Source organism: Hyperolius riggenbachi, chromosome 5 (genome assembly GCF_040937935.1).
Source record: "Hyperolius riggenbachi isolate aHypRig1 chromosome 5, aHypRig1.pri, whole genome shotgun sequence".
NCBI classification, from domain to species: Eukaryota; Metazoa; Chordata; class Amphibia; order Anura; family Hyperoliidae; genus Hyperolius; species Hyperolius riggenbachi.
Window position 1 is genome coordinate 189048268 of NC_090650.1, and position 25788 is coordinate 189074055.

The following is a 25788-nucleotide window of genomic DNA, read 5'->3' on the forward strand; positions in this document are numbered from 1 at the left end:
TTCAGGTCTCTCCATGGATCCTGAAAAAGTCTCTGCTGTATTGGAGTGGCCTCAACCTGTAGGATTGAAGGCACTACAAAGATTTCTTGGCTTCGCTAATTACTACAGGAAGTTCATCAGAGGGTTTTCTTCTGTAGTGTCACCCCTCACCAAGCTTACCAAGAAGGGGGCTGACACTTACTATTGGACAGTAGAGGCACAGTCTGCCTTCGCTACATTGAAAAAGTTATTTTGTTCTGCTCCCATTTTGAGACACGTGGATGTCACCTTCCCCTTCATTGTTAAAGGGGAACTGAAGAGAGAGGTATATGGAGGTTGTCATGTTTATTTCCTTTTAGACAATACCAGTTGCCTGGCAGCCCTGCTGATCCTCTGCCTCTAATACTATTAGCCATAGCCCCTGAACAAGCATGCAGCAGATCAGGTGTTTCAGTGGTTCAGACTTATAAGTCTGATCTGACAAGACTAGCTGCATGCTTGTTTCTGGTTTTAATCAGATACTACTGCACAGAAATAGACCAGCAGGGCTGCCAGGCAACTGGTATTGATTAAAAGGAAATAAACATGACAGCCTCCATATACCTCTCTCTTCAGTTCCCCTTTAAGGTGGATGCATCGGAGATTGGGGTTGGGGCTGTGCTGTCTCAACGTTCTGGCCTTCAAGGCAAACTACATCCCTGTGCCTTCTTTTCTCGTAGGTTCTCTCCAGTCGAGAGGAGCTACGATATTGGCAATAGGGAGCTCTTGGCCATTAAGTTAACCTTTGAAAAATGGCCCATTGGCTGGAAGGGGCAGAACATACGATCACGGTCTATACTGATCATAAAAATTTGGAGTACATCGAAGGGGCCAAAAGACTTAGCCCCAGACAGGCTCGCTGGTCCTTGTTCTTTTTAAGGTTTAGGTTTGTCATCACGTATACACCGGGAAGTAAAAATGTCAAAGCAGATGCATTATCTAGGTGTTTTGAGCCTGAGACAGTTCAGCCATCAACCCCTGAGACCATCTTACCTCAAAGACTGGTAGTAGCAGCCACGGAAACCTGGGAAGACTGGGCGCTTACCCTAGGGCCTTACCAGCAAGATATTCCAGAAGGGAAGAACGAGGGGGTTCTGTTTGTGCCACTTCCTTTTCGCCTACAACTCTTGCAATTGTTCCATGCCCATAAGAATGCAGCGCATTCCGGGGCTGCTCGAACTCAGGACCTACTGGCCAGATGTGTATGGTGGCCTTCGTTGGCTCTTGATTGCAAAGAGTTTGTGAGAGAGTGCTCTGTGTGTGCCAGAAATAAGCCCTCTCGTCAAGCACCAGTAGGTACGCTACAACCTTCACCGGTGCCAAATGAACCATGGATTCACTTGTCTATTGACTTTGTAGGAGAACTCCCCAGGTCTGAGGGCAAGTCGGTCATCTGGGTGGTAGTTGATAGGTTCAGTAAAATGGCTCATTTTGTCCCTCTGAAGGGACTCCCCTCGGCCCAGGAATTGGCTGATCTCTTCATCCAGCACATTTTCCGGCTGCATGGCATTCCGGAGAATGTGGTGTCAGATAGGGGAGTCCAGTTTGTGTCTAAATTCTGGAGAGCCTTTTGCCACCAGCTCGGTATGGACCTGTCATTTTCATCTGGCTACCACCCACAGACCAGTGGACAGACCGAAAGAGTTAACCAGTCCTTGGAGAAATTTCTCAGGTGTTATGTGGCAGATGCGCAGTCAGATTGGGTAAAGTTCCTGCCATTTGCGGAATTTGAGCATAACAATCTGAAGAGTTCCTCTTCAGGTTTTTCTCCTTTCCAGGTGGTTTCGGGGAGATCTCCCAAATTCTCTCCTGTACCATACCTAGGCAGTCTATGTGCAACTGAAGGACCAGCGGTGAGCGGCATGGCGGCTGTCTCCGTGTCTCAGCCGGCGGCCTCCGCCGCGCAATTACATGGTGGAGTTTTGCCTGGTCCTTCAGTTGCACATAGACTGAGGGCTACGCGTGCACGCGCACCAGGCGACAGGACCTTTATGCAAATAGAAGGGGAGTCAGCTGATCGGCCGGTCAGCTGACTCCAGCAGTGCTTCTGATTGGCTGAGTGACTGGGGCGGCGCTGTGGGGCGCTCTCAGTATATATAGGACCTGCCTGTCAGTAGCTCCTCGTCTGCTGTTGCAAATGCTACGTGTTAGCACTCAGACCTTAGTCAGATCCCAAAGTGTGCTAGAACCAGCAGGAGCTGGGGATCCACACTTAGTCAGATTCTGTTGATAGTTAAAGTACTAATTGAATTGTATTATTTGTTATGACCTTCTGCTAGCCTTGACTACTCTTCTGCCTACTAATTCTGTGCTTCTGCCTGTCTGATCCTGTTGCCGACTCAGCCTAAACACTACTCTGATTTAGCCTTCTGTCTTTGTACCGTATCTGTCCGTTTGTTGCCGAATCTGCTTGTCTGACTCTCCTGCCCTCACCAGTGAGCCTAGTCCCTGGTGAGGGATTCTCTGTACAGCTTAATCACCTGCTCCTCAGGTGACCAGTAGCTGCAGTACAGTCTTAATCACCTGCTCCTCAGGTGACCAGTAGCTGCAGTACAGTCTTAATCACCTGCTCCTCAGGTGACTAGTAACCACGGTACTGTCCTCATCACCTGCTCCTCAGGTGATTAGGAGCTGCAGTACAGTCTTGATCTCCTGCCCCTCAGGTGATCACCTGCTGCAGTGCAGTCTGAATCACCCGCTCCACGGGTGATCAGTACACGTTGTCTTACTGTGCACCACTCGCTCCTTGGGTGAACTGATTACTAGTTCATCTGCATCTCCGGCTTGCTGGAGTGCTGATCCCTGTGTTCTATAGAGATATCTCCCTCTACTAGCTCCTCTGGGGGAGTTGGTATCTCTATCTGTAATCCTGTTGCACCAAACACCTATCTTTACATCTGGTGGTCCTGTGTCTCGCTATACTTGCATTATTGGTGATTCTGCAGATCACCAATAATCAGAAAATCTGTTCTTGCTGACACCAATCGTTACAAGGAGGAAGTATTGGTGATGGTGAAAAGATTCGACCAGGATATGGAGCCTGCATCACTTTCCACCACTTGCACAAACTTCTGTTTCCTCTTATTGAAGGGGTTTCCACTTTTTGGGGGTGCTTCACCTGCTTGTGATTCCCTTCTACCAGCTGCAAGGGAAGATGATTGGTGCCCAGAGCATGATGAAGCATTTTTGGAACTTTGATGTTCCCTGGGGTGCTGCCTCCATATCTTTATCCTGATCACATGCCAATTCTAAACACATGCTGGGTGCGCTGGAGGGTGCTGTAGATGTTCCCTTGCCGGTGGTAGATGACAAATGTGCTGTCTGCTACACAGATGGATGTGGATCCTCCATGTGTTCCTCCCCAGAAGCCATCTTTCATGTCTTCTGTCCTTGCACTGGGAGTAATCAGGAACAGGAAGTGATGTCACCCTTTGCATTTACCCCACGTCACGAGATTCCGATCGGGTTAAAAAAAACGTTTTAAAATAATGCAATCTTCCCTTTTGGGGAGCAAACAAGTTTGGAAACAAGAGTAGGTGACCATTTTTTATTAAAAACCAAAAGAAAATAAATTTGCGAATCACTCCGACATTTGCCAAGCCTGCCCACTACTTCAAACTAAACTACCACATTTATGGAAATTACTTGAGGGCAGGAACGCAGAATCTACGGCATAAACGAATGTAGACTCGATCACGATAGTGATCAAGACTACCAACGGTTCGATTAGATGGATAAAGCGAGATTATATCCAACATGTTCGATCCCATGTCGACTGTTTTTGAGATCTGGTAATCAAATCGAAGGTTAAAAAATTACTTTTCTTCCATCTGATTCTACACTCGATTCAATTATTTCAATCGATCGAAAGTGAAATCGAGAGCGTAAACTAAACGTGTACTCCCAGCATACCTTTTGGCTTTCTCAAGGAGGCGTGGTCACCTTTCACACAGCTCAGCACACACATCAGCCCACTGTAGCTAATCACCTTGCAATGGGCTCACAGCCAATAACTCCACTCACAAACAGGAGGTAGAGAAAAGTGATCTAGATGTAAACAGACACTCTTTCACATCTGAGTGTGTCAGAGTGAGTGAAGCACAGGGGAATCGACATAGGGACCAGAAACCTAAACCTAAGTTATTTATCTCATCAGAATTAAATCTATGTCAACGCATCTAAATATAAGCCAATCAAAGTGTGCAATTCATCTACCCCTCAATGAAGATATCAAGTATTTTCATAATAATTGCAGAAGTATTTATCCCAAACAGGGTCATACCCCCCCCCCCCACAAAAAAAAAAGAAAGAGAAATGGAGGAGGTATGCCAGCTGGGCCCCAGCAGTTCCCTCTGCATCAATCTAAAATGAAGAAAACAACCATCAACAAACACAAAACAAAACACTCATGAAATGTCTAAGCTATTAGACTTCAAAGGATGAAGGGGGCAGAAAAAGGCTATAGACCAGTACATTACTTTGTTTGTTACATAACATCTTTAGCATGCCCATGTTAATAATCATTCTGATTCAATGCCCATGTTTCCCACACTCCTTAATATCTATCCAAGGTGTTATTTAGTTTTCCAGTCAATAAGCCAATATTCCGCACCTCACATATATGTTTATATAAATGTATGTATACATGAGGAGAAGTTTGTTTCCATTAACCTGCTATTGAGCGTCTAGCAGCTTTTAGAATATGGGATATCAATTCATTATTTACAGTACAGATAGATACTGTAAATGGAAAAAGACCAAATTTCTCTTTTACACCTCCAGCATATACTTGATACTGTCAGGTATACTTGATTCAGATACTTAGGTCTAAAATACCATGGGTACATTATTTTGCACTGGTTCTTTTTAAGTTGAATACAGCTCTTTTTGGTAGCTCAGCAGATACACCAGGTCACTGGATGTACGTCCCTCCCTAAGAACTGTTCCCATTTTGACATACATACAGTACATGTTTAGGGTCTTGTTCATCTAAGGGGTTAACTAGAATTTGACAAATATCTGAAGTAAGACCCTTACAAGCAAATCATTCTCTGCACAACAATTGAAATCTATTCAGTTCATCAAAAATCAATGTTTTGTGCTTTTTATAAGCAAAAATGTTCATCTGAAATTAGCCAAAGTAACCCCTAGATGCCAAATAATTAATCTAGTTTGATACGCTACGATGAAAGTAATTTTCAGGTAGCTAATAATTAATTATAAAAGGATGTTGCTTATAGCTTTCTGAAAAAATAATTCCCTCTGCTGAGCTTATTTTTTTTTTTTTGAAGTTACTATTAACCACTTAAGGACCACAGTCTTTTCGCCCCTTAAGGACCAGAGCCTTTTTCTCCATTCAGACCACTGCAGCTTTCACGGTTTATTGCTCGGTCATACAACCTACCACCTAAAGGAATTTTCCCTTCTTTTCTTGTCACTAATACAGCTTTCTTTTGCTGCTATTTGATTGCTGCTGCGAGTTTTAGTTTTTATTATATTCATCAAAAAAGACATGAATTTTGGCAAAAAAATGATTTTTTTAACTTGCTGTGCTGACATTTTTCAAATAAAGTAAAATTTCCTATACATTTGAGCGCGAAAGTTATTCTGCTACATGTCTTTGATAAAAAAAAACATTCAGTGTATATTTATTGGATTGGGTAAAAGTTATAGCGTTTACAAACTATGGTGCCAAAAGTGAATTTTCCCATTTTCAAGCATCTCTGACTTTTCTGCGCACCTGTCAGGTTTCATGAGGGGCTAAAATTCCAGGATAGTACAAATACCCCCCAAATGACCCCATTTTGGAAAGAAGACATCCCAAAGTATTCAGTGAGAGGCATGGTGAGTTCATAGAAGATTTTATTTTTTGTCACAAGTTAGCGGAAAATGACACTTTGTGACAAAAAAAAAAAAAAGTTTCCATTTCTTCGAACTTGCGACAAAAAAAAAATTAAATCTGTCACGGACTCACTATGCTCCTCTCTGAATACCTTGAAGTGTCTACTTTCCAAAATGGGGTCATTTGTGGGGTGTGTTCACTCTCCTGGCATTTTGGCGGGTGCCTAATTGTAAGCACCCCTGTAAAGCCTAAAGATGCTCATTGGACTTTGGGCCCCTTAGCGCAGTTAGACTGCAAAAAAGTGCCACACATGTGGTATTGCCGTACTCAGGAGAAGTAGTATAATGTGTTTTGGGGTGTATTTTTACACATACCCATGCTGGGTGGGAGAAATATCTCCGTAAATGACAATTGTTTTATTTTTTTTACACACAATTGTCTATTTATAGAGATATTTCTCCCACTCAGCATGGGTATGTGGAAAAATACACCCCAAAACACATTATACTACTTCTCCTGAGTATGGTGATACCACATGTGTGGCACTTTTTTGCACCCTAACTGCGCTAAGGGGCCCAAAGTTCAATGAGTACCTTTAGGATTTCACAGGTCATTTTGAGAAATTTCGTTTTAAGACTACTCCTCACGGTTTAGGGCACCTAAAATGCCAGGACAGTATAGGAACCCCACAAATTACCCCATTTTAGAAAGAAGACACCCCAAGGTATTCCGTTAGGAGGATGGTGAGTTCATAGAAGATTTTTTTTTTTGTCACAAGTTAGCGGAAATTGATTTTAATTGTTTTTTTCACAAAGTGTCATTTTCCGCTAACTTGTGACAAAAAATAAAATCTTCTATGAACTCATCATACACCTAACAGAATACCTTGGGGTGTCTTCTTTCTAAAATGGGGTCACTTGTGGGGTTTCTATACTGCCCTGGCATTTTAGGGGCCCTAAACCGTGAGGAGTAGTCTTGAACCCAAATGTCTCAAAATGACCTGTGAAATCCTAAAGGTACTCATTGGACTTTGGGCCCCTTAGCACAGTTAGGCTGCAAAAAATTGTCACACATGTGGTATCGCCGTACTCAGAAGAAGTAGTATAATGTGTTTTGTGGTGTATTTTTACATATAACCATGCTGGGTGGGAGAAATATCTCTGTAAATGACACATTTTTGATTTTTTTTTACACACAATTGTCCATTTACAGAGAGATTTCTCCCACCCAGCATGGGTATGTGTAAAAATACACCACAAAACACATTATACTACTTCTCCTGAGTATGGCGATACCACATGTGTGACACTTTTTTGCAGCCTAGGTGCGCTAAGGGGCCCAACGTCCTATTCACAGGTCATTTTGAGGCATTTGTTTTCTAGACTACTCCTCACGGTTTAGGGCCCCTAAAATGCCAGGGCAGTATAGGAACCCCACAAGTGACTCCATTTTAGAAAGAAGACACCCCAAGGTATTCCGTTAGGGGTATGGTGAGTTCATAGAAGATTTAATTTTTTGTCACAAGTTAGTGAAAAATGACACTTTGTGAAAAAAACAATAAAAATTCAATTTCCGCTAACTTTTGACAAAAAATAAAATTTTCTATGAACTCATCATACACCTAACAGAATACCTTGGGGTGTCTTCTTTCTAAAATGGGATCACTTGTGGGGTTCCTATACTGCCCTGGCATTTTACGGGCCCAAAACTGTGAGTAGTCTGGAAACCAAATTTCTCAAAATGACTGTTCAGGGGTATAAGCATCTGCAAATTTTGATGACAGGTGGTCTATGAGGGGGCAAATTTTGTGGAACCGGTCATAAGCAGGGTGGCCTCTTAGATGACAGGATGTTTTGGGCCTGATCTGATGGATAGGAGTGCTAGGGGGGTGACAGGAGGTGATTGATGGGTGTCTCAGGGGGCGGTTAGAGGGGAAAATAGATGCAATCAATGCACTGGGGAGGTGATCGGAAGGGGGTCTGAGGGGGATCTGAGGGTTTGGCCGAGTGATCAGGAGCCCACACGGGGCAAATTAGGGCCTGATCTGATGGGTAGGTGTGCTAGGGGGTGACAGGAGGTGATTGATGGGTGTCTCAAGGTGTGATTAGAGGGGGGAAATAGATGCAAGCAATGCACTAGCGAGGTGATCAGGGCTGGGGTCTGAGGGCGTTCTGAGGTGTGGTGCGGGTGATTGGGTCCCCGCAAGGGGCAGATTAGGGTCTAATCTGATGGGTAACAGTGACAGGTGGTGATAGGGGGTGATTGATGGGTAATTAGTGGGTGTTTAGAGGAGAGAAGAGATGTAAACACTGCACTTGGGAGGTGATCTGATGTCGGATCTGCGGGCGATCTATTGGTGTGGGTGGGTGATCAGATTGCCCGCAAGGGGCAGGTTAGGGGCTGATTGATGGGTGGCAGTGACAGGGGGTGATTGATGGGTGGCAGTGACAGGGGGTGATTGATAGGTGATTGACAGGTGATCAGTGGGTTATTACAGGGAATAACAGATGTAAATATTGCACTGGCGAATTGATAAGGGGGGGTCTGAGGGCAATCTGAGCGTGTGGGCGGGTGTTTGGGTGCCTGCAAGGGGCAGATTAGGGTCTAATCTGATGGGTAACAGTGACAGGTGGTGATAGGGGGTGATTGATGGGTAATTAGTGGGTGTTTAGACAAGACAAGACAAGACAAATAACATTTATATTGCGCTTTTCTCCTTGCGGACTCAAAGCGGCAGAGCAGAGCAGCAGCCACTAGGGCGCGCTCTATTGGCAGTAGCAGTGTAAGGGAGACTTGCCAAAGGTCTCCTACTGTTTAGAGGAGAGAAGAGATGTAAACACTGCACTTGGGAGGTGATCTGATGTCGGATCTGCGGGCGATCTATTGGTGTGGGTGGGTGATCAGATTGCCCGCAAGGGGCAGGTTAGGGGCTGATTGATGGGTGGCAGTGACAGGGGGTGATTGATGTGTGATTGATAGGTGATTGACAGGTGATCAGTGGGTTATTACAGGGAATAACAGATGTAAATATTGCACTGGTGAATTGATAAGGCGGGGTCTGAGGGCAATCTGAGCATGTGGGCGGGTGATTGGGTGCCCGCAAGGGGCAGATTAGGGTCTAATCTGATGGGTAACAGTGACAGGTGGTGATAGGGGGTGATTGATGGGAAATTAGTGGGTGTTTAGAGGAGAGAAGAGATGTAAACACTGCACTTGGGAGGTGATCTGATGTCGGATCTGCGGGCGATCTATTGGTGTGGGTGGGTGATCAGATTGCCCACAAGGGGCAGGTTAGGGGCTGATTGATGGGTAGCAGTGACAGGGGGTGATTGACAGGTGATTGACAGGTGATTGACAGGTGATCAGGGGGGATAGATGCATACAGTACAGGGGGGGGGTCTGGGGGGGGGGGTCTGGGGAGAATCTGAGGGGTGGGGGGGTGATCAGGAGGGAGTAGGGGCAGATTAGGGACTAAAAAAAAATAGCGTTGACAGATAGTGACAGGGAGTGATTGATGGGTGATTAGGGGGGTGACTGGGTGCAAACAGTGGTCTGGGAGGTGGGCAGGGGGGGTCTGAGGGGTGCTGTGGGCGATCAGGGGGCAGGGGGGGAGAAATCAGTGTGCTTGGGTACAGACTAGGGTGGCTGCAGCCTGCCCTGGTGGTCCCTCGGACACTGGGACCACCAGGGCAGGAGGCAGCCAGTATAATAGGCTTTGTATACATTACAAAGCCTATTATACATACGTGCAGCGGCGATCCGGGTGGTAGTAACCCGCCGGCGCTTCCGAATGGCCGGCGGGTTACAGCGAATGGTGGGCGGAGCCAGTCCCCGGCGGCTGATCGCGTCACGAATGACGCGATCGCCGCATAGCCACTCCCGCAGCCACCCCCGCCGATGGGCGTATTGCGGTCGTTTGGGCCCGGACTTTGCCGCCGCTCATCGGCTGGGGGCGGTCCTCAAGTGGTTAAGACCAAAAAAAAAAACAATAACAGAGATTGTCACAGCCTCATATTATAATTGAGATATATAGCCCAAGAACAATACTGAACAGTATTTCTTTTTCTGCATTTTAACAACAAAAAGGAAATGTATTCTACTGACAGCCCATGTTAATCAAGGGCTTTGTTTACCTGATGCATTTTTGTGCTTGCAATAAAAAACAAAACAACAAAAGAAAATTGTCCACTTGCTGCATTATTAGGACAATGGGCCATATCCTATTCCAGGTGAAAAGTAGCTTGCAGATGCGAGCTACTTATCACCTTGCCATCCAATGAGGATTTGCGGGAAATCCTTTTGCCGGTTTCCTTCGTGCGATGGCCGGTCGTTAGAGAGCATTACTCAGGCGAAAGCCTGAGCGATGCCCCCTTTTACTGGACCATGGGGAGTGAGGTTTACGCTGTGGTGCTGTCTTTCAGCACCACAGCCTCACTCCCCACACATGCGCAAAGATGCTGCCATCTTCTGCAGCTGCATCTGGGGGTCTCCTTTAATAAGATAGTGCACCAATGGGGAGCCCCGGCTGCAGATTCAAAGATGCTTTGCCTGGGCTCCTATGCGCTAAGTAATTACAGTGACAGGTGCACTGTAATTATGCAACGGAACTTGCGGTGAGAGGCGGCGGGTAATTAGCGGCGGTATGTAGAATGACAGGGATGCCTGGTGCAGCTATCTGGGGGGCTTTAAAGATGTGTGGCGACCTGACGGGGAGCTCTGGCGGTCTCCTTATTAAAGCGGAATATAACCCTGCATTTCAACTTTGCTCTAAAACATTATTTACAGCATATTATATGCAAAAAGCATTTTTTTTTTACTAGACCAGCATTGAAAGGGTTAAACACAGAGGTTTTAAGTTCCGTGGAGAGATATGCAGACGTTCAGATAGTTACATTCTATTTAGTTATATGTATCTATTTAGAAATGTTACACACTCTTTGGCTGTCCTCCAACTCCTTCTCAGTGAGAGAGATGAGTCACATTCAACACTTAGATACATTTATGTAAACAAAATGTATCTATCTCAAGTTCGGATGCGTCTGCAGAAATCTCCAGGAACTTTAAAGCCCTGTGTAACCCTTCCAATGCTGGTCTAGTAAAAAAAAATGCTGGTTGCATATAATATACTGTAAATAATGTTTTAGAGCAAAGTTGAAATGCAGGGTTATATTCTGCTTTAAATGAGACCGCCAGATGCTGTGGTGATGACGTGCATTAGCTGTTTTAGACCTGTTTTTTTGCAGGTCTAAGCTAACGCTCATGTCTGCCGCCCAAGTGAGTTCTTTTCCTCCTGGGGTGGTCTTAAATTGAATAGGATTAGGCGATGACCCTATAGGCCCATACACACGTCGGATTTTAGCGAACGACCCGTCGTTTGAACGTTCCGTCGTTCGGACGTTTTCGCGTCAAATCCGACGTGTGTACAGACTATCGTTCGGGTGATAAGACTGGTTACCAACGATCCGCCGGGCGGATCGCTGGTAACCAGTCTTATCACCCGAACGATAGTCTGTACACACGTCGGATTTGACGCGAAAACGTCAGAACGACGGAACGTTCAAACGACGGGTCGTTCGCTAAAATCCGACGTGTGTATGGGCCTTATTGCTTAAATTAAGAACTCGCCAGTGCTTAACACTGGCGGCCCCATGTGTGTGATGAACTGTTCAGAGAATTGCATCGGGCTAATGTTTGCCTCTAAGATGTGAGTTTAGACAGGTATGTAAGCACAAAACAAAAACAGCATATTATGGTGCCTGCACAAGTTCTAGTTGATTTTATTATTTTATCTAATCAATTGGGAATAAAAAAATGTTAATATAGGTTATCAATTTACATTTTCATAATCTATTGAAACATAAATAATTGAGCTATATGTAAATATTTAAATTGCTTTTAATCAATTTGGCACATTTGTGTATGTTTTCATTTGAAGTCAATATAATTACTTTTAATAACTTTTTTTTATTAAAAACTGCTATGTTTGGCCATACCACTCCATATGATCGGTCAGACATGGTAAAAGCCACGGTAAAGTGTACCCGGGGCAGTGCAGGAGGGGCAGATGGGACACAGAGGCATGTTCCCTGCTGCATAACATGCCTCTGTGTGCCGCATAACCCCCCCCCCCCCCCCCCCCGCGCGATGCTCTCTGCTTCCCCAGCACTGCGCTATCACCCTCCCAAATTACCGACAAGCAACAAGTCAACATCTCGAGGGAGTAAGGGCGTTTTGTGAAGGAGAAGAACTTCCTGCTAAACGCTCTGTGAGATGGAGTTTCCAACGTCGTGATCCCAGGGGATTGCTGACCACAGAAGCAGCGAAGAGGATTGCGGGTACCTGATCCGCCCAGCCCCCTTCCCCTTCCCCCCCAGATCAGATAGTGTGTTCTTTTTTAGGAAAATTTGCCACCTCAGGTTCCCTTTAAGGTCACCCATGGTAAAGCATAAAGTATGTAGGGATTCATTGCAATGTCTTACTAATGCCATTATTATGTTTTTTAATGTTTTACTTACCCACTCTTAGAACAAAGTCATTGTAGGACTGATAGTTGATTTCATCAAGAACATCAAACATTTCAATTGAAAAATCTGCTAGTGTGCTTAAGTGGGAATAAATAGATTTTTTTGCCTGTTAAAGAAAAATTGTATTAGTCAAACCCATTTTTATGATGTAGGTACTATAAAATGTACAATATGTTTTATGTTCAAAATTTTTTATAAATAATATTTTGGCATAAATTATACATTGCACTGTGCTGTATATTATGCTTTGAGACTTACAAAAGAAGGCTGTGTGCATTCTTGATTAATAATTACAATAACTCAGTAACTTTTATTAAAGTCTAAGTTTGCCCAAAAGGATGAGGAGCCCCTTAGTAATGCTATGTCAGCCAATTCCTTTTAAAGTTTTTAGGGTATAACTTTACTTCAGTTCTGGCATTCAGTTCAGCATTAATCCTGGAGTCTATATGAGAACATAACTCCACATAGTGTAAACCAAGCTTTAATAGTATTCACTGTACTAAAAATTGCATGGACATAAATAAAAAGTTCACAGTGGCATACAAAAATAATCTATTACGACCTGGCGATCCTCCACCTATGCTGGAAGCCATAAATCAGGTATTCCAAACTTGCGTACGTCCTAGCTCTGCCCAACGTCTTTTGTCACCTGGACGTGACTAATCAGGGGCTGCAGTGTAAATGGAGGAATGCCAGGCCAGGGTGTGAACAGAAAAAGCTTTCTGCACAATTGTTCTAATGAATGTGCCTACTGAGCCACTAATAAGGAATCATACAAAGGTTTGTAGAAAAAGATTTGTAGACAGTCCCTATTCAGTGTGCATTAGGGTCTTGTGTACAGAGCCCTTCCCCCAGCTCCAATGAGAGGCTGGAGGCTCTACACAGCACAGCACCCGAGAGATACAGACAGCAGATTGACTGGCTGGCTCTGCTTCCCCCCTGCACTTGTCTCTACATGTGGGATTCTGCCATGTGGGATTCTTTTTTTTTTTATCCGATTATATTGACATAACACAACTAAAACAAACAAACAAAAAAAAAATCAAATCACATGAAACAAAAACACAAAAAGAAAGAAAAAGAAAAAGAAAAAAAGAGAAGAGAAGAGAGAAAAAAGAAAATGCCTTCACTGGTCTTACAGGCGTACGAAACGAAAAGTTAACAGAAATGGGTGCAAATCCAGCCGCTAAAGGCGATACCTGAAAGATTGACCCAGTACACCACTTATCAATGCTGTGCTGTGAATTCCTTTCCCCCTTTCTCCCTTTCTCTTCCTCCTCCCCTACGATTAAAGCAATTATGTCATAAGCGATAGTCATTGAAACCTAATACTGGTAGCCGCTACTATAACTGCTAAATAGCTGTGCCGCACCCAATTTTACATCTTGAGCTCAGCAAGTAACACCTAAAGGGACTCCGAGCACCCCCCACGGGCACACCCCCAAGACCTCGACTAGCACCGCAAAGTACCCAAAGATGCACACCAGTGGTGGGTTGAAATTTCGCACATGTTAAATTTTGCATTGAAATTTGCAATTACGCATCGTAATCGTAATGCGAAATTTTAGACAAAATCGTAATTCATTTTGAATGTATTAGTACTATTTCAAAATTTTGCGTAATGTAGTGGTTAGAGGTTAATAGCAAAGCCCCCATATATGCTATTGCTACTAATATTGCTACATATGTTAAGCAGAATAGTGGGTATAAGTCACACAAATAATTTTTCAAAAAGACCTTGTAGTTTTTGAGAAACTCGATTTTAAAAATACAAAGAAAAATGTTTTTTAAACTGTCCTTTTTCTAAGTTTAAAAAACATTTTTTACTTGCATTTTTAAAATCGAGTTTCTCAAAAACTATAAGGTCTTTTTGCAAAACTTTGACTTGTACCCACGATTCTCCTTAACATATGTAGCAATTTTGGTGTCAATAGCATGTATGGGGTCTTTGATATTCACTGCTAAATTCGGCACAAAATTACATGAAATTTCATGAAAGTTTATGCGAAATCACAAATGACTACACAAAATCAATTGAATTTGCAAATCGTAATTGCGTATAAGCGTAATTGCAAAAATTTACGTGAAATTTTGCGAAATCGTAATTTGTTGATTACGATCATCACTAATGCACACCCCTCTGCAGCCCACGCTCCCCTCCCTCACCCGACGCCCGAATCACCATCCCACACCAAACAGCCTTCATCCGATTCCAATCCAAAAATCGTGGCTGCCATCCTGACCATGCTACAACCTCCGGGCCACCTATGTCCCCCATAATAGAGAAGTGCATCACTGAACGAAGCAGGAAGAGGAGGAAGCGACACCCACGGCCACCGCAAGAGGTTCCTCCAGAGGGGCCAAAGCACGATCCTGCCGGAAGTCGTCCGGCTCAAAGGCACGCCCACAAAAGGGCACCCGGAGCCCCCCCAAGAGGGAGAAAGAAAAAAAAACACAAGGAGCAAGGTATCTGCCTCCTTAATGGCCTCCTTACTAGCAGCACAGTAATATATAAGAATAGCAAACCCTCTAAACATCAGTTTCTAAATTGTCCCGTAATTCCTTTATCGCCAGCAACTCATTATCTCTTTCCGGTTCTACGTCCTTGTCCGATTCTACATTCAAGAAAGATAAAATTTTACAGCGCCATTCTGCAAAACAGGGAAGTGTATCATCTTTCCATCTATCTACTATCATTTTCCTGGCAACCAATGAGCAAATGTATAAAATATTATTTAGGTTGTTCTCTATATTCAATCTTGTCTAACCAAATAAGGCCAAAATCTCATCATTCACAAAGTCTGGGCTGTAATATTTCTTGATAAAGGCTTCTATCTCTCTCCAAAAACCACAACGTTTATGACATTCCCATAACCAGTGTTTATAAGATGGGCTGGGGGCTCCACATCTCCAACAACCACTCTTTTCCCAGCTTCCTTGTACATCCATTTTTCTGGGAATACAATACCATCTGGAGACCAGCTTATATTGGGTTAACTGGACATTAGTGCTAGCTGGTAACCAGATGTCTTTATATACTCTATTCCAGTCTATATCACCCATCCTGCGCACTACTGCACATACGCTGGACTGGTAGATTACCTCCTTGATCACAATCTTTTTTCCAGAAGCACTGAGTCTCAATGTGTTGCGTATGTGCAGAACACTCCTGGCCATGGGAGTGTGGTCAAGGAGGCATGCCGCAGGCCAGCATGTGCCCAGTAGTTATAGACAATGAAAAACAGACCAAAGCGTTTTTTTTCTGTAGATTGATTTGGCATGGGGGAGATGGGGGGCACAGCCAGTTTGCCCAGTATGGGGCCCAGAAACTTCTGAAGGTGGCCCTGGTAGGTGGCTATTAGTAATGTACATGAACTTTTTTTTATTTCTTTTTGTTTTATAGGTGTAAATATCTCTACATGAATTTATGTTGATGTTGATGGTTGTGGTATTGTAGTCTATATGTTTATTTCTACCTTCTAGGTCAAAACATTTTAAATGGTATGTGTTGGCCTGGCTAGGAATGATAGTTTGCAAAGTGGGCAAAGTGAAAGCTGTTGTTGTATAGATACATGTATTTGTAAGTTAGCTTTCTGTACACTGATATGTGCTGTTTGTCATTTTTAATGGACACAGTTTTTGAAGTATTATTATTGATTTATTGATTTATAAAGCGCCAACTTATTCTGTGGCGCTGTACAAAGTAAGAAACAAACATGGGGTACATAATAATACAGACAATGGTGTACACCAATATACAAGATACATAATTAGTGACAAAATACAAAGAATGATACAAAATACAAATTATCGAATTGGTAATGACAGTGATAAAATTAACATGATGAATAAAATGTATAATGGTTACCAAGACACAAAAGGGGGAGAGAGCCCTGCCCTTGCGAGCTTACAATCTAAAGGGAACATTTTTTAAAGTAGTTATTGTGAGAAAACGCGGAAGAGCCGCCGCAAATACTCAGAGTGAGGCGGCTGATTCCGCGTCTAGCATGGCATCTGGAGTGTTTAGGCACGCATCCACTAGCGGGACGGAACGCGGAGAAACCGCCGCATGCCCAGCGGTCAGGGCGGCGGAGTCCGCGTCCGACGCGGCAGTCGGTACGCATAGGCCTACTACTGACACAGTGGCTGAGCGCGGGGAAACAGCCGCATGCTCGGTTGGCGGTGCGGCTGCCCCCGCGCTCGAACAGGCTGACACATTACAACACATGTCTGGTGTGGCTGGGACTGATAGTCCACACTGGTTCAGGAGGACGCGCGCGCGCGCAGAGAGGCAGGGCCTTTATGACAGTCAGAAGGGAGTCAGCTGACCAAGCCGGTCAGCTGACAATTTCAGCAACTTCCATTGGTCCAGCACTTAGGGGAGGCGCTAGTGAGCGCTGGTTTATATATACTGGGTGCTGGTCATTTCTCTGGTGTCTGGCGTTGCGATCACTACGTGGTAGCACTCAGACCTTGTCAGTATCTGTGTTATTAGACAGTTTCCAAGGTGTTGATGGCCAAGGATCTCACACCTTAGTCTAGGAAGTCTGTTATTATCTGTATTATATTCTAGATCAGTTTCCAAGGTGTTGACGGCCAAGGAACTCACACCTTAGCTTAGGCATTGTTGATTATTTGTTATGACCTTCTGCTTTCCTGACCATTCTTCTGATCTCTGATTTTGTACCTTTATCATTCTGATACTCTGTTGCCAAACCTCGGCTAGTCTCTGGATTCTGCACCTGCCTCCTGTCTCTGTACCTTATCTGTCCGTGTGTTTACGACCTGGCTTGTCCGACCTCGAGAACTATCTCTCCTGTTAGGAGATAGCTCGTAGATCTGTCAGTGACACTTCTCCATTGGTGTCACTCACGTTCTGTCCTTCCCACTGTCAGTCTGACTCCTCCCTGTGGAAAGTCCAGACTACGGAAGGAACCAGTTGTCGAGCAGTATTCCTATCTGCTCTTGCACCTGTCTTCCAGGTGCGATCCTCAAAGTATTACTGTTGTACCAAAACACTCTTATCACTCAGGTGTCCAGAGGTTAGAGATATATCTGATTATCGGTGATACTGCAGATCATCAATAATCTGGTATATATCTGCATTCTCGGTGATACTGCAGATCACCGGTAATCAGATCCTCTTTGTTTTACACCAATCATTACAGTCATTTTTTAAAGTGGAAATGAGCACAGAACTTCTAAAAGATCAGCAACAGCATAATAACCTTTTCAGAAAAACATTTCTTTGTTACAGCTGATACAAATCCTGGAATAAATCTGCAGTGTTTCTACTTCCTGATTCATGGAAGCAGACATATTGTTAACATCCTGTGCTTTCAAATGAGCTTATCTGTCTTATCTGCTAGGTGACACAGGGGAGAGATAAAATTACAACTTGTGATTAGACACAAATGAGGGGGAATTAGAAAGGCTAAACTCTCTAAATACATGAAGGGTGCATTTCTCTCTGTTTTCCTTCTCTCTAGTGCAAGAGTTCAGGTCCACTTTAAAGGACCACTACCATGAAACATTACATTTTGAAACACCCCCACAGTAGTTATATCAATCATACAGAATATTTACAGTGTCATTTACAGCAGGGGTCCCCAACCTTTCCTGGCCCGGGGACCACTTTCTGACCAAACATTTTTTCCGGGGACGACCCCGGGGGGGGGGGGGGGGGATTGTTGGGGGGGAGCGGGGGAGGGTGGACGTTGTGTGGACAGTGGAGTGGGTCACGGGGGGGGGGTGAGGGGGGGTTTGGTGAGGGTGCAGTGGCATAGCTAGCATAGTTGCCCCAGTATAGAGAGTTTAGTTGCCTCAGTATAGCTAGTATAGTGCCCCAGTATAGCCAGCATTGTGCTCCAGTATAGCCAGTATAGTGCCCCAGTATATCCAGTATAGTGCCCCAGTATAGCCAGTATAGTGCCCCAGTATAGCCAGAATAGTGCCCCAGTATAGCCAGAATAGTGCCCCAGTATAGCCAGAATAGTGCCCCAGTATAGCTAGTATAGTGACCCAGTATAGCCAGTATAGTGCCCCAGTATAGCCAGTATAGTGCCCCAGTATAGTGCCCAGTATAGCGCCCCAGTATAGCCAGTATGGGTAGGTGGTGCTTCCCGCCCGTCCCCGCGGCCACCGCTGTTATTACCTTAGCAGCGGCCGCTCTCCCCTCTCCGGCGTATGTATTTATTCAAGCAGCGTATCTCCCGGTTGCTCTGTGTGTGATGCGCAGGAAGCAGGGCAGTGGCTTCCTGTAGCGGCGATATGTATCGCCGTTACTATGGTAACCAAGCCCTGCTTCCTGCGCATCACACACAGAGCAGCCGGAAGATACGCTGCTTGAATAAATACATGCGCCGGAGAGGGGAGAGCGGCCGCTGCTAAGGTAATAACAGCGGCGGCCGTGGGGACGGGGGACGGGCGGGGGGAAGAGGACAGTCCTGCGGCCCAACTGGGAGCGTCCTGCGGACCACCAGTGGGCCGCGGACCACAGGTTGGGGATCCCCGATTTACAGTATTTCAATCTCTAACATGGCCCTTTAAAGATCCATATGACACTGTATACTGTATACGTCAGTCCCTGCATTCACACTGACGGATTTCTGTATCTATAAACTCATCATATGGGAAGACTTGTTGGTGGTTGTAAATAAAATAAATAACTGATGGTATAATCCTTTTTTTCCCCCTCGGCCCCAGTCTTTCTCAACTGCCATAAATTCTCGTGCAAACTCACTAGCTGACAAGGTCCCCGCAGCCCCCACCCTCTGCCCTCCAAGTATTCAGTGAGACAGCTATCAGCACAGCACGGACACGGCTGCGCAATAAGATACTCGAGCTGCTCTCCCCTGTTCAGTCTACTCAATCACCTCTGCTCTGCCTGCATGTAATGACACGCAGGCTGCGCAGGGACCTTGTCAGCTCGTGAGTTTGTAGGACATTTATGGCAGTGGGGAAGACTGGGGTCGAGAGGAAAAAAAAGGATTATACCATCAGTTATTCAGTTAATTTACAACCACTGGCTTACTCTATGATGAGTTATAGATACAGAAGTCCGTCAGCATGAATGCAGGGACTGATGTATACAGTATATAGAACTGCGCAGTAAGCTGCGCAGCAAGCCGCGGATAACGGGACGTTGATTGACAGCCGCACTTGATGCAGGCGCAGTAAGGGTGACCTCGCGGTCGTCCTCTGCAACGTGCGGCGAGAGCGGGACAGCGGCAGGAAGCGGAGGTGACAGCGTGGGACAGTCGGCTGCAAGGGGCTAGAGAAAGCCCGAGGTGAGTAAAGCAGATTTTTTTCAATTTACCTGTTAACTCATTTAAAGGGCCATGCTAGAGATTGAAATAAATCAAACGTGAGAATATTCTGTATGATTTATATAACTACTGTAGGGGTGTTTCAAAATGTAATGCTTCGTGGTAGTGGTCCTTTAAGTGAGACGTGAGCCTTTATTCAATTCACTTTTTGGCCCGCCCTGTTTCAGGAGGACAGCGGCGCAGTGGAGGAAGAGCTGTTGGCAGCGGTGGAGAAGGGGGGCAATCTTCCCCCCTTCTCTCACCTTTGAGCTCTCCCTCCCTCGCTGACTGTCCCCCTCCTAGGTGACTGGCAGTGGTGCTTGGCAGCGGGCGGGACTTACCTTCCGTCTCGCTCCTGCGCCGGAAGTTCTGCTGCTCTGGTCTGGACCAGACCAGAGTAGCGGCAGATCATCCCACGCCGGCGACAAGAGAAGACGCAGGTAAGTTCCGCTTACTGCCGCCTGCCACTGCGCTACATCTACTGGGGACATATACCTCTGGCTACATCTACTGGGCACATATATACCTCTGGCTACATCTACTGGGCACATATACATCTGGCTACATCTACTGGGCACATATAAATCTGGCTACATCTACTGGGCACATATAACCCTGGCTACATCTACTGGGCACATATACATCTGGCTACATCTACTGGGCACATATAACCCTGGCTACATCTACTGGGCACATATAACCCTGGCTACATCTACTGAGCACATATACCTCTGGCTACATCTACTGGGCACATATAACCCTGGCTACATCTACTGGGCACATATACATCTGGCTACATCTACTGGGCACATATACATCTGGCTACATCTACTGGGCACATATACCCCCTGGCTACATCTACTGGGCACATATACCCCCTGGCTACATCTACTGGGCACATATACCTCTGGCTACATCTACTGGGCACATATACCTCTGGCTACATCTACTGGGGACATATTACATCTACTGGGCACATATAACCCTGGCTACATCTACTGGGCACATATACATCTGGCTACATCTACTGGGCACATATACATCTGGCTACATCTACTGGGCACATATAACCCTGGCTACATCTACTGGGGACATATACCTCTGGCAACATCTACTGGGCACATACATACCTTTGGCTACATCTACTGGGCACATATACATCTGGCTACATCTACTGGGCACATATACCCCCTGGCTACATCTACTGGGCACATATACCTCTGGCTACATCTACTGGGCACATATACCTCTGGCTACATCTACTGGGGACATATACCTCTGGCTACATCTACTGGGCACATATAACCCTGGCTACATCTACTGGGCACATATACATCTGGCTACATCTACTGGGCACATATACATCTGGCTACATCTACTGGGCACATATAACCCTGGCTACATCTACTGGGGACATATACCTCTGGCTACATCTACTGGGCACATATATACCTCTGGCTACATCTACTGGGCACATATACATCTGGCTACATCTACTGGGCACATATACCCTCTGGCTACATCTACTGGGCACATATATCTCTGGCTACATCTACTGGGCACATATACCTCTGGCTACATCTACTGGGGACATATACCTCTGGCTATATCTACTGGGCACATATAACCCTGGCTACATCTACTGGGCACATATAAGCCTGGCTACATCTACTGGGGACATATACCTCTGGCTACATCTACTGGGCACATATAACCCTGGCTACATCTACTGGGCACATATAACCCTGGCTACATCTACTGGGCACATATAACCCTGGCTACATCTACTGGGCACATATAACCCTGGCTACATCTACTGGGCACATATAACCCTGGCTACATCTACTGGGCACATATACCTCTGGCTACATCTACTGGGCACATATAACCCTGGCTACATCTACTGGGCACATATAACCCTGGCTACATCTACTGAGCACATATAACCCTGGCTACATCTACTGGGCACATATACCTCTGGCTACATCTACTGGGCACATATACCTCTGGCTACATCTAATGGGCACATATACCTCTGGCTACATCTACTGGGCACATATAACCCTGGATACATCTACTGGGCACATATACATCTGGCTACATCTACTGGGCACATATAACCCTGGCTACATCTACTGGGCACATATACCTCTGGCTACATCTACTGGGCACATATACCTCTGGCTACATCTACTGGGCACATATACCTCTGGCTACATCTACTGGGCACATATAACCATGGATACATCTACTGGGCACATATACCTCTGGCTACATCTACTGGGCACATATAACCCTGGCTACATCTACTGGGCACATATACCTCTGGCTACATTTACTGGGCACATATAACCCTGGCTATATCTACTGGGCACATATAACCCTGGCTACATCTACTGGGCACATATAACCCTGGCTACATCTACTGGGCACATATACCTCTGGCTACATCTACTGGGCACATAAAAACCTGGATACATCTACTGGGCACATATACCTCTGGCTACATCTACTGGGCACATATAACCCTGGCTACATCTACTGGGCACATATACCTCTGGCTACATCTACTGGGCACATATAACCCTGGCTACATCTACTGGGCACATATAACCCTGGCTACATCTACTGGGCACATATAACCCTGGCTACATATACTGGGCACATATACCCCTGCCTACATATACTGGGGACATATACCTCTGGCTACATATACTGGGCACATATATCTGCTGGCTACATATACTGAGGACACTGGCTGTTTGCCATTATGTGCATTTACTGGTGAAAAGCTGTCTCTTATTATGTGCATTTACTGGTGAAATGCTGTCTCTTATTATGTGCATTTACTGGTGCAAAGCTGTCTCTTATTATGTGCATTTACTGGCGAAAAGCTGTCTCTTATGTTCATTTACTGGTGAAAAGCTGTCTCTCATTACGTGCATTTACTGGTGAAAAGCTGTCTCTCATTATGTGCATTTACTGGTGAAAAGCTGTCTCTCATTACGTGCATTCACTGGTGAAAAGCTGTCTGTCATTACGTGCATTTACTGGTGAAAGGCGGTCTCTTATGTGCATTTACTGGTGAAAAGCTGTCTGTCATTACATGCATTTACTGGTGAAACGCTGTCTCTCATTATGTGTATTTACTTGCCATGCCCACTTTAGTCGCCGCAAATTTCCTCAAACATGTTGCCCCCTACCCATTTGACTGCCCCCTCATATGTGCCAGTCTAGAACCGGCCCTGTACCCCTGCCTACATATACTGGGCACATATACCCCTGGCTACCTGTTCTGGGGACATCTCTCCCCCTGGCTACCTGTTCTGGGGACATCTATACCCCTGGCCACCAATTCTGGGGACACCTATAGACCTTGGGCTACCTATTTTTGGGGAACCACTGCTGTCAGATTAAATGTATTTTGGGGAACTGCTGCCAGATTATGTGTATGTTGGGGGAATCGCTGCTGCCAGATTACATCTATTTTTTGGGAACCACTGCCATATTATCTGTATTTTGGAAGAACCTCTGCCAGATTACGTGGATTTTTGGTGAAATGCTGTAAGATTACATGTATTTTGGGGGAAGGGGGGTAAACACTATGGCAGAGCTCAAACTTCCCTGGCAGACCTTTCACAGCAATATTAAAATCATGTATATTTGGCTCCACCCATGACCACGCCCACATTCTGGTTTGTGGCCACGCCCATTTTTTCGGCGCGGCGCAGGGGGTTTTGTCAGTAAAAAAAAATCTTTTGTCAGTAAATTTTTAGGTATTTGTCAGTAAAAAATAACGTGAAAGGTTGGCAACACTGCCTGCATGGGGGACAAGAGGTTACAGAGAGCTCGGTAGGGGGGACCCCACGTCATTTTTTTTCAGATTTCCCACACTCAACACATGAAAATAATAAAAAAAGTTTTTTTTTTTTTTTAAATATTGTTTCCTGCTATCTTTTTAACATATCCTGCAAATCTGGTGTTGCTAGGATGTAAGGGGCCTTTGCTATTAACCTCCTTAGCAGTATGCCTGACACTGTGTCGGGCATACCGCTTCCTGGCCCCAGGAGTTCCACATGTAAAATTAATGTGATCCAATGACTGAAAGCCCTTTAGCTAGCACTAGGCTAGCTAGTACAAGTCCCAGGAACCCCCCGATCCCCGCCGATTGCCGCCGATCCCCCCATTAATACTTTACCCCCCCTGGATCCAGCGATCGCGCAGCCTCCCTGCACAGCTTCGGTCTCTCTATGGGCTGGTGAGTTTCGGGCCCTTAACCCAAAGCGATCATATCCTAGGGTCACAAAAACCTGTTTATTTTTGCAATGGTACTGGTGACAAACGTAAATCCCTGCCATGGCCGTCAGCAAAGTCTGAAGCTCACGACATGTCGCATACAGGTAGAAGGCATATTGTTGTACTTGCACTCCAACTTTGGGTTCCCTACATCTCTGCAAACTAGAGTTATGCGGGTGCAAAAGTGCTAAAATCTCCCATAGGCTTTCATGGGGCCTAGGTTTTGAGGGTACAAAAGCGCAGGTTTATGCCGAACGGTACGGCTGAGCAGCCCCAAATTTTCAGGCTTTGTACGGAGTTTAAGTTGGCTCAAGGCTGGTGAGTTTGGGGCCCCTAAATCAAAGAGATCATATCCTAGGGTCACAAAAACCTGTTTATTTTTGCAATGGTACTGGTGACAAATGTAAATCCCTGCCATGGCCGTCAGCAAAGTCTGAAGCTCACGACATGTCGCATACAGGTAGAAGGCATATTGTTGTACTTGCACTCCAACTTTGGGTTCCCTACATCTCTGCAAGATATGGGGGTGCAAAAGTGCTGAATTTTGCCATTGGCTTTATTGAGCTTCCTATTTAACTTTCAAAAATCTCAAATCTTTTCAAAGGACGGTGGCTCAGCCGTGTCAAATTTTTTAGCATTGTAGGGACTTTTAGGGGGCTCAGGACTGGTGAGTTTGGGGCCTCTAGGCCAAAGAGGTCATAGCCTAGGGTCCCAAAAGCTTTTTTTTTTGGCAATGATGCTGGTGACGAATGTAAATCCCCTCCATTGCCGTTAGCAACGTCTGAAGCTCACAACATGTCGCATGCAGGTAGAAGGCAGGCATATTGTTGTACTTGCACTCCAATTTTGGGTTTCCTACATTTCTTCAAACCAGAGTTTGAAAAGCCAATGGCAAAATTCAGCACTTTGGCACCCCCATAACTCTGGACAAGTCGTAAACTTCAGACTTTGCTGAAGGCCATGGCGGGGATTTGCGTTTGTCACCAGTACCATAGCAAAAATAAAAAAAGGTTTTTGTGACCCTAGGATATATATATATATATATATATATATATATATATATATATATATATATATATATATATGTTTTTATTCAAATCAAATGTAATGCATACAAAGCAATAATAGGCTACATACATTCTCGGTACTGACAGGTGGAAAAGCCGATATGATTCGATCATAGTGAAATAATCTGTCAGTGAAAATTGATGCATGTATGGCCAGCTTTAGATTAGGGTTACTAATAACAAGATCGGGGTGAATAAATTGTGTGGGTAAGATGAGGACACAAAGTCACTATTTACAGAGGAGAGAAAAAGCAAGAGGCAGAGAGGGGAGAAAAGCTGAAAGAGAGGAAAGAAGATATTTGCCTCACCTGGGTTGCATTTATTTAGCTTTCCTGTATGACAAGAAGACACAGCCAGCCAGCACTATGGGTAGGGGGGAAACAAAGGTGAATGAGGGAGGGAGGCTGAGAATAGCCTGAAATTGAGCAGAGATCCTATCTGTATTGCAGCCACATCACACAGAGGCTACTTGCATGTAATATGACTCCTGTCCATGCCAATCTCTCACCCAAGTCCCGCAAGCAGCCCTTCTGGAGTCTAGGGACTGTCTGCCAGCAGCCCTCCTGGAGTCTAGAAACTGCAAGCAGCACTCCTGCAGTCTAGGGACTGTCTGCAAGCAGCTCTTCTAGAGTCTAGGGATTGTTGAAAACTTTTCAACCTAGACAATATCTTAAGTAGATGTGCAAATGCAGTAATTTTAACAATGGTGAGAGACCAGACAGATTTCCCACGAA

General features: G+C 45.1%; 1 protein-coding gene across 4 annotated transcripts in view; it reads right to left on the reverse strand.

Moving 5' to 3' along the window:
* ADCY1 (adenylate cyclase 1) overlaps positions 1–25788 on the reverse strand; it is a 643071-nt gene that overhangs the window by 12862 nt on the left and 604421 nt on the right. For all 4 annotated transcript variants that reach the window (XM_068236507.1, XM_068236509.1, XM_068236508.1 and 1 more), the window contains one exon: positions 12376–12490. In XM_068236507.1, the coding sequence (XP_068092608.1) occupies positions 12376–12490 (115 nt within the window). The remainder of the gene's footprint in view (positions 1–12375; positions 12491–25788) is intronic.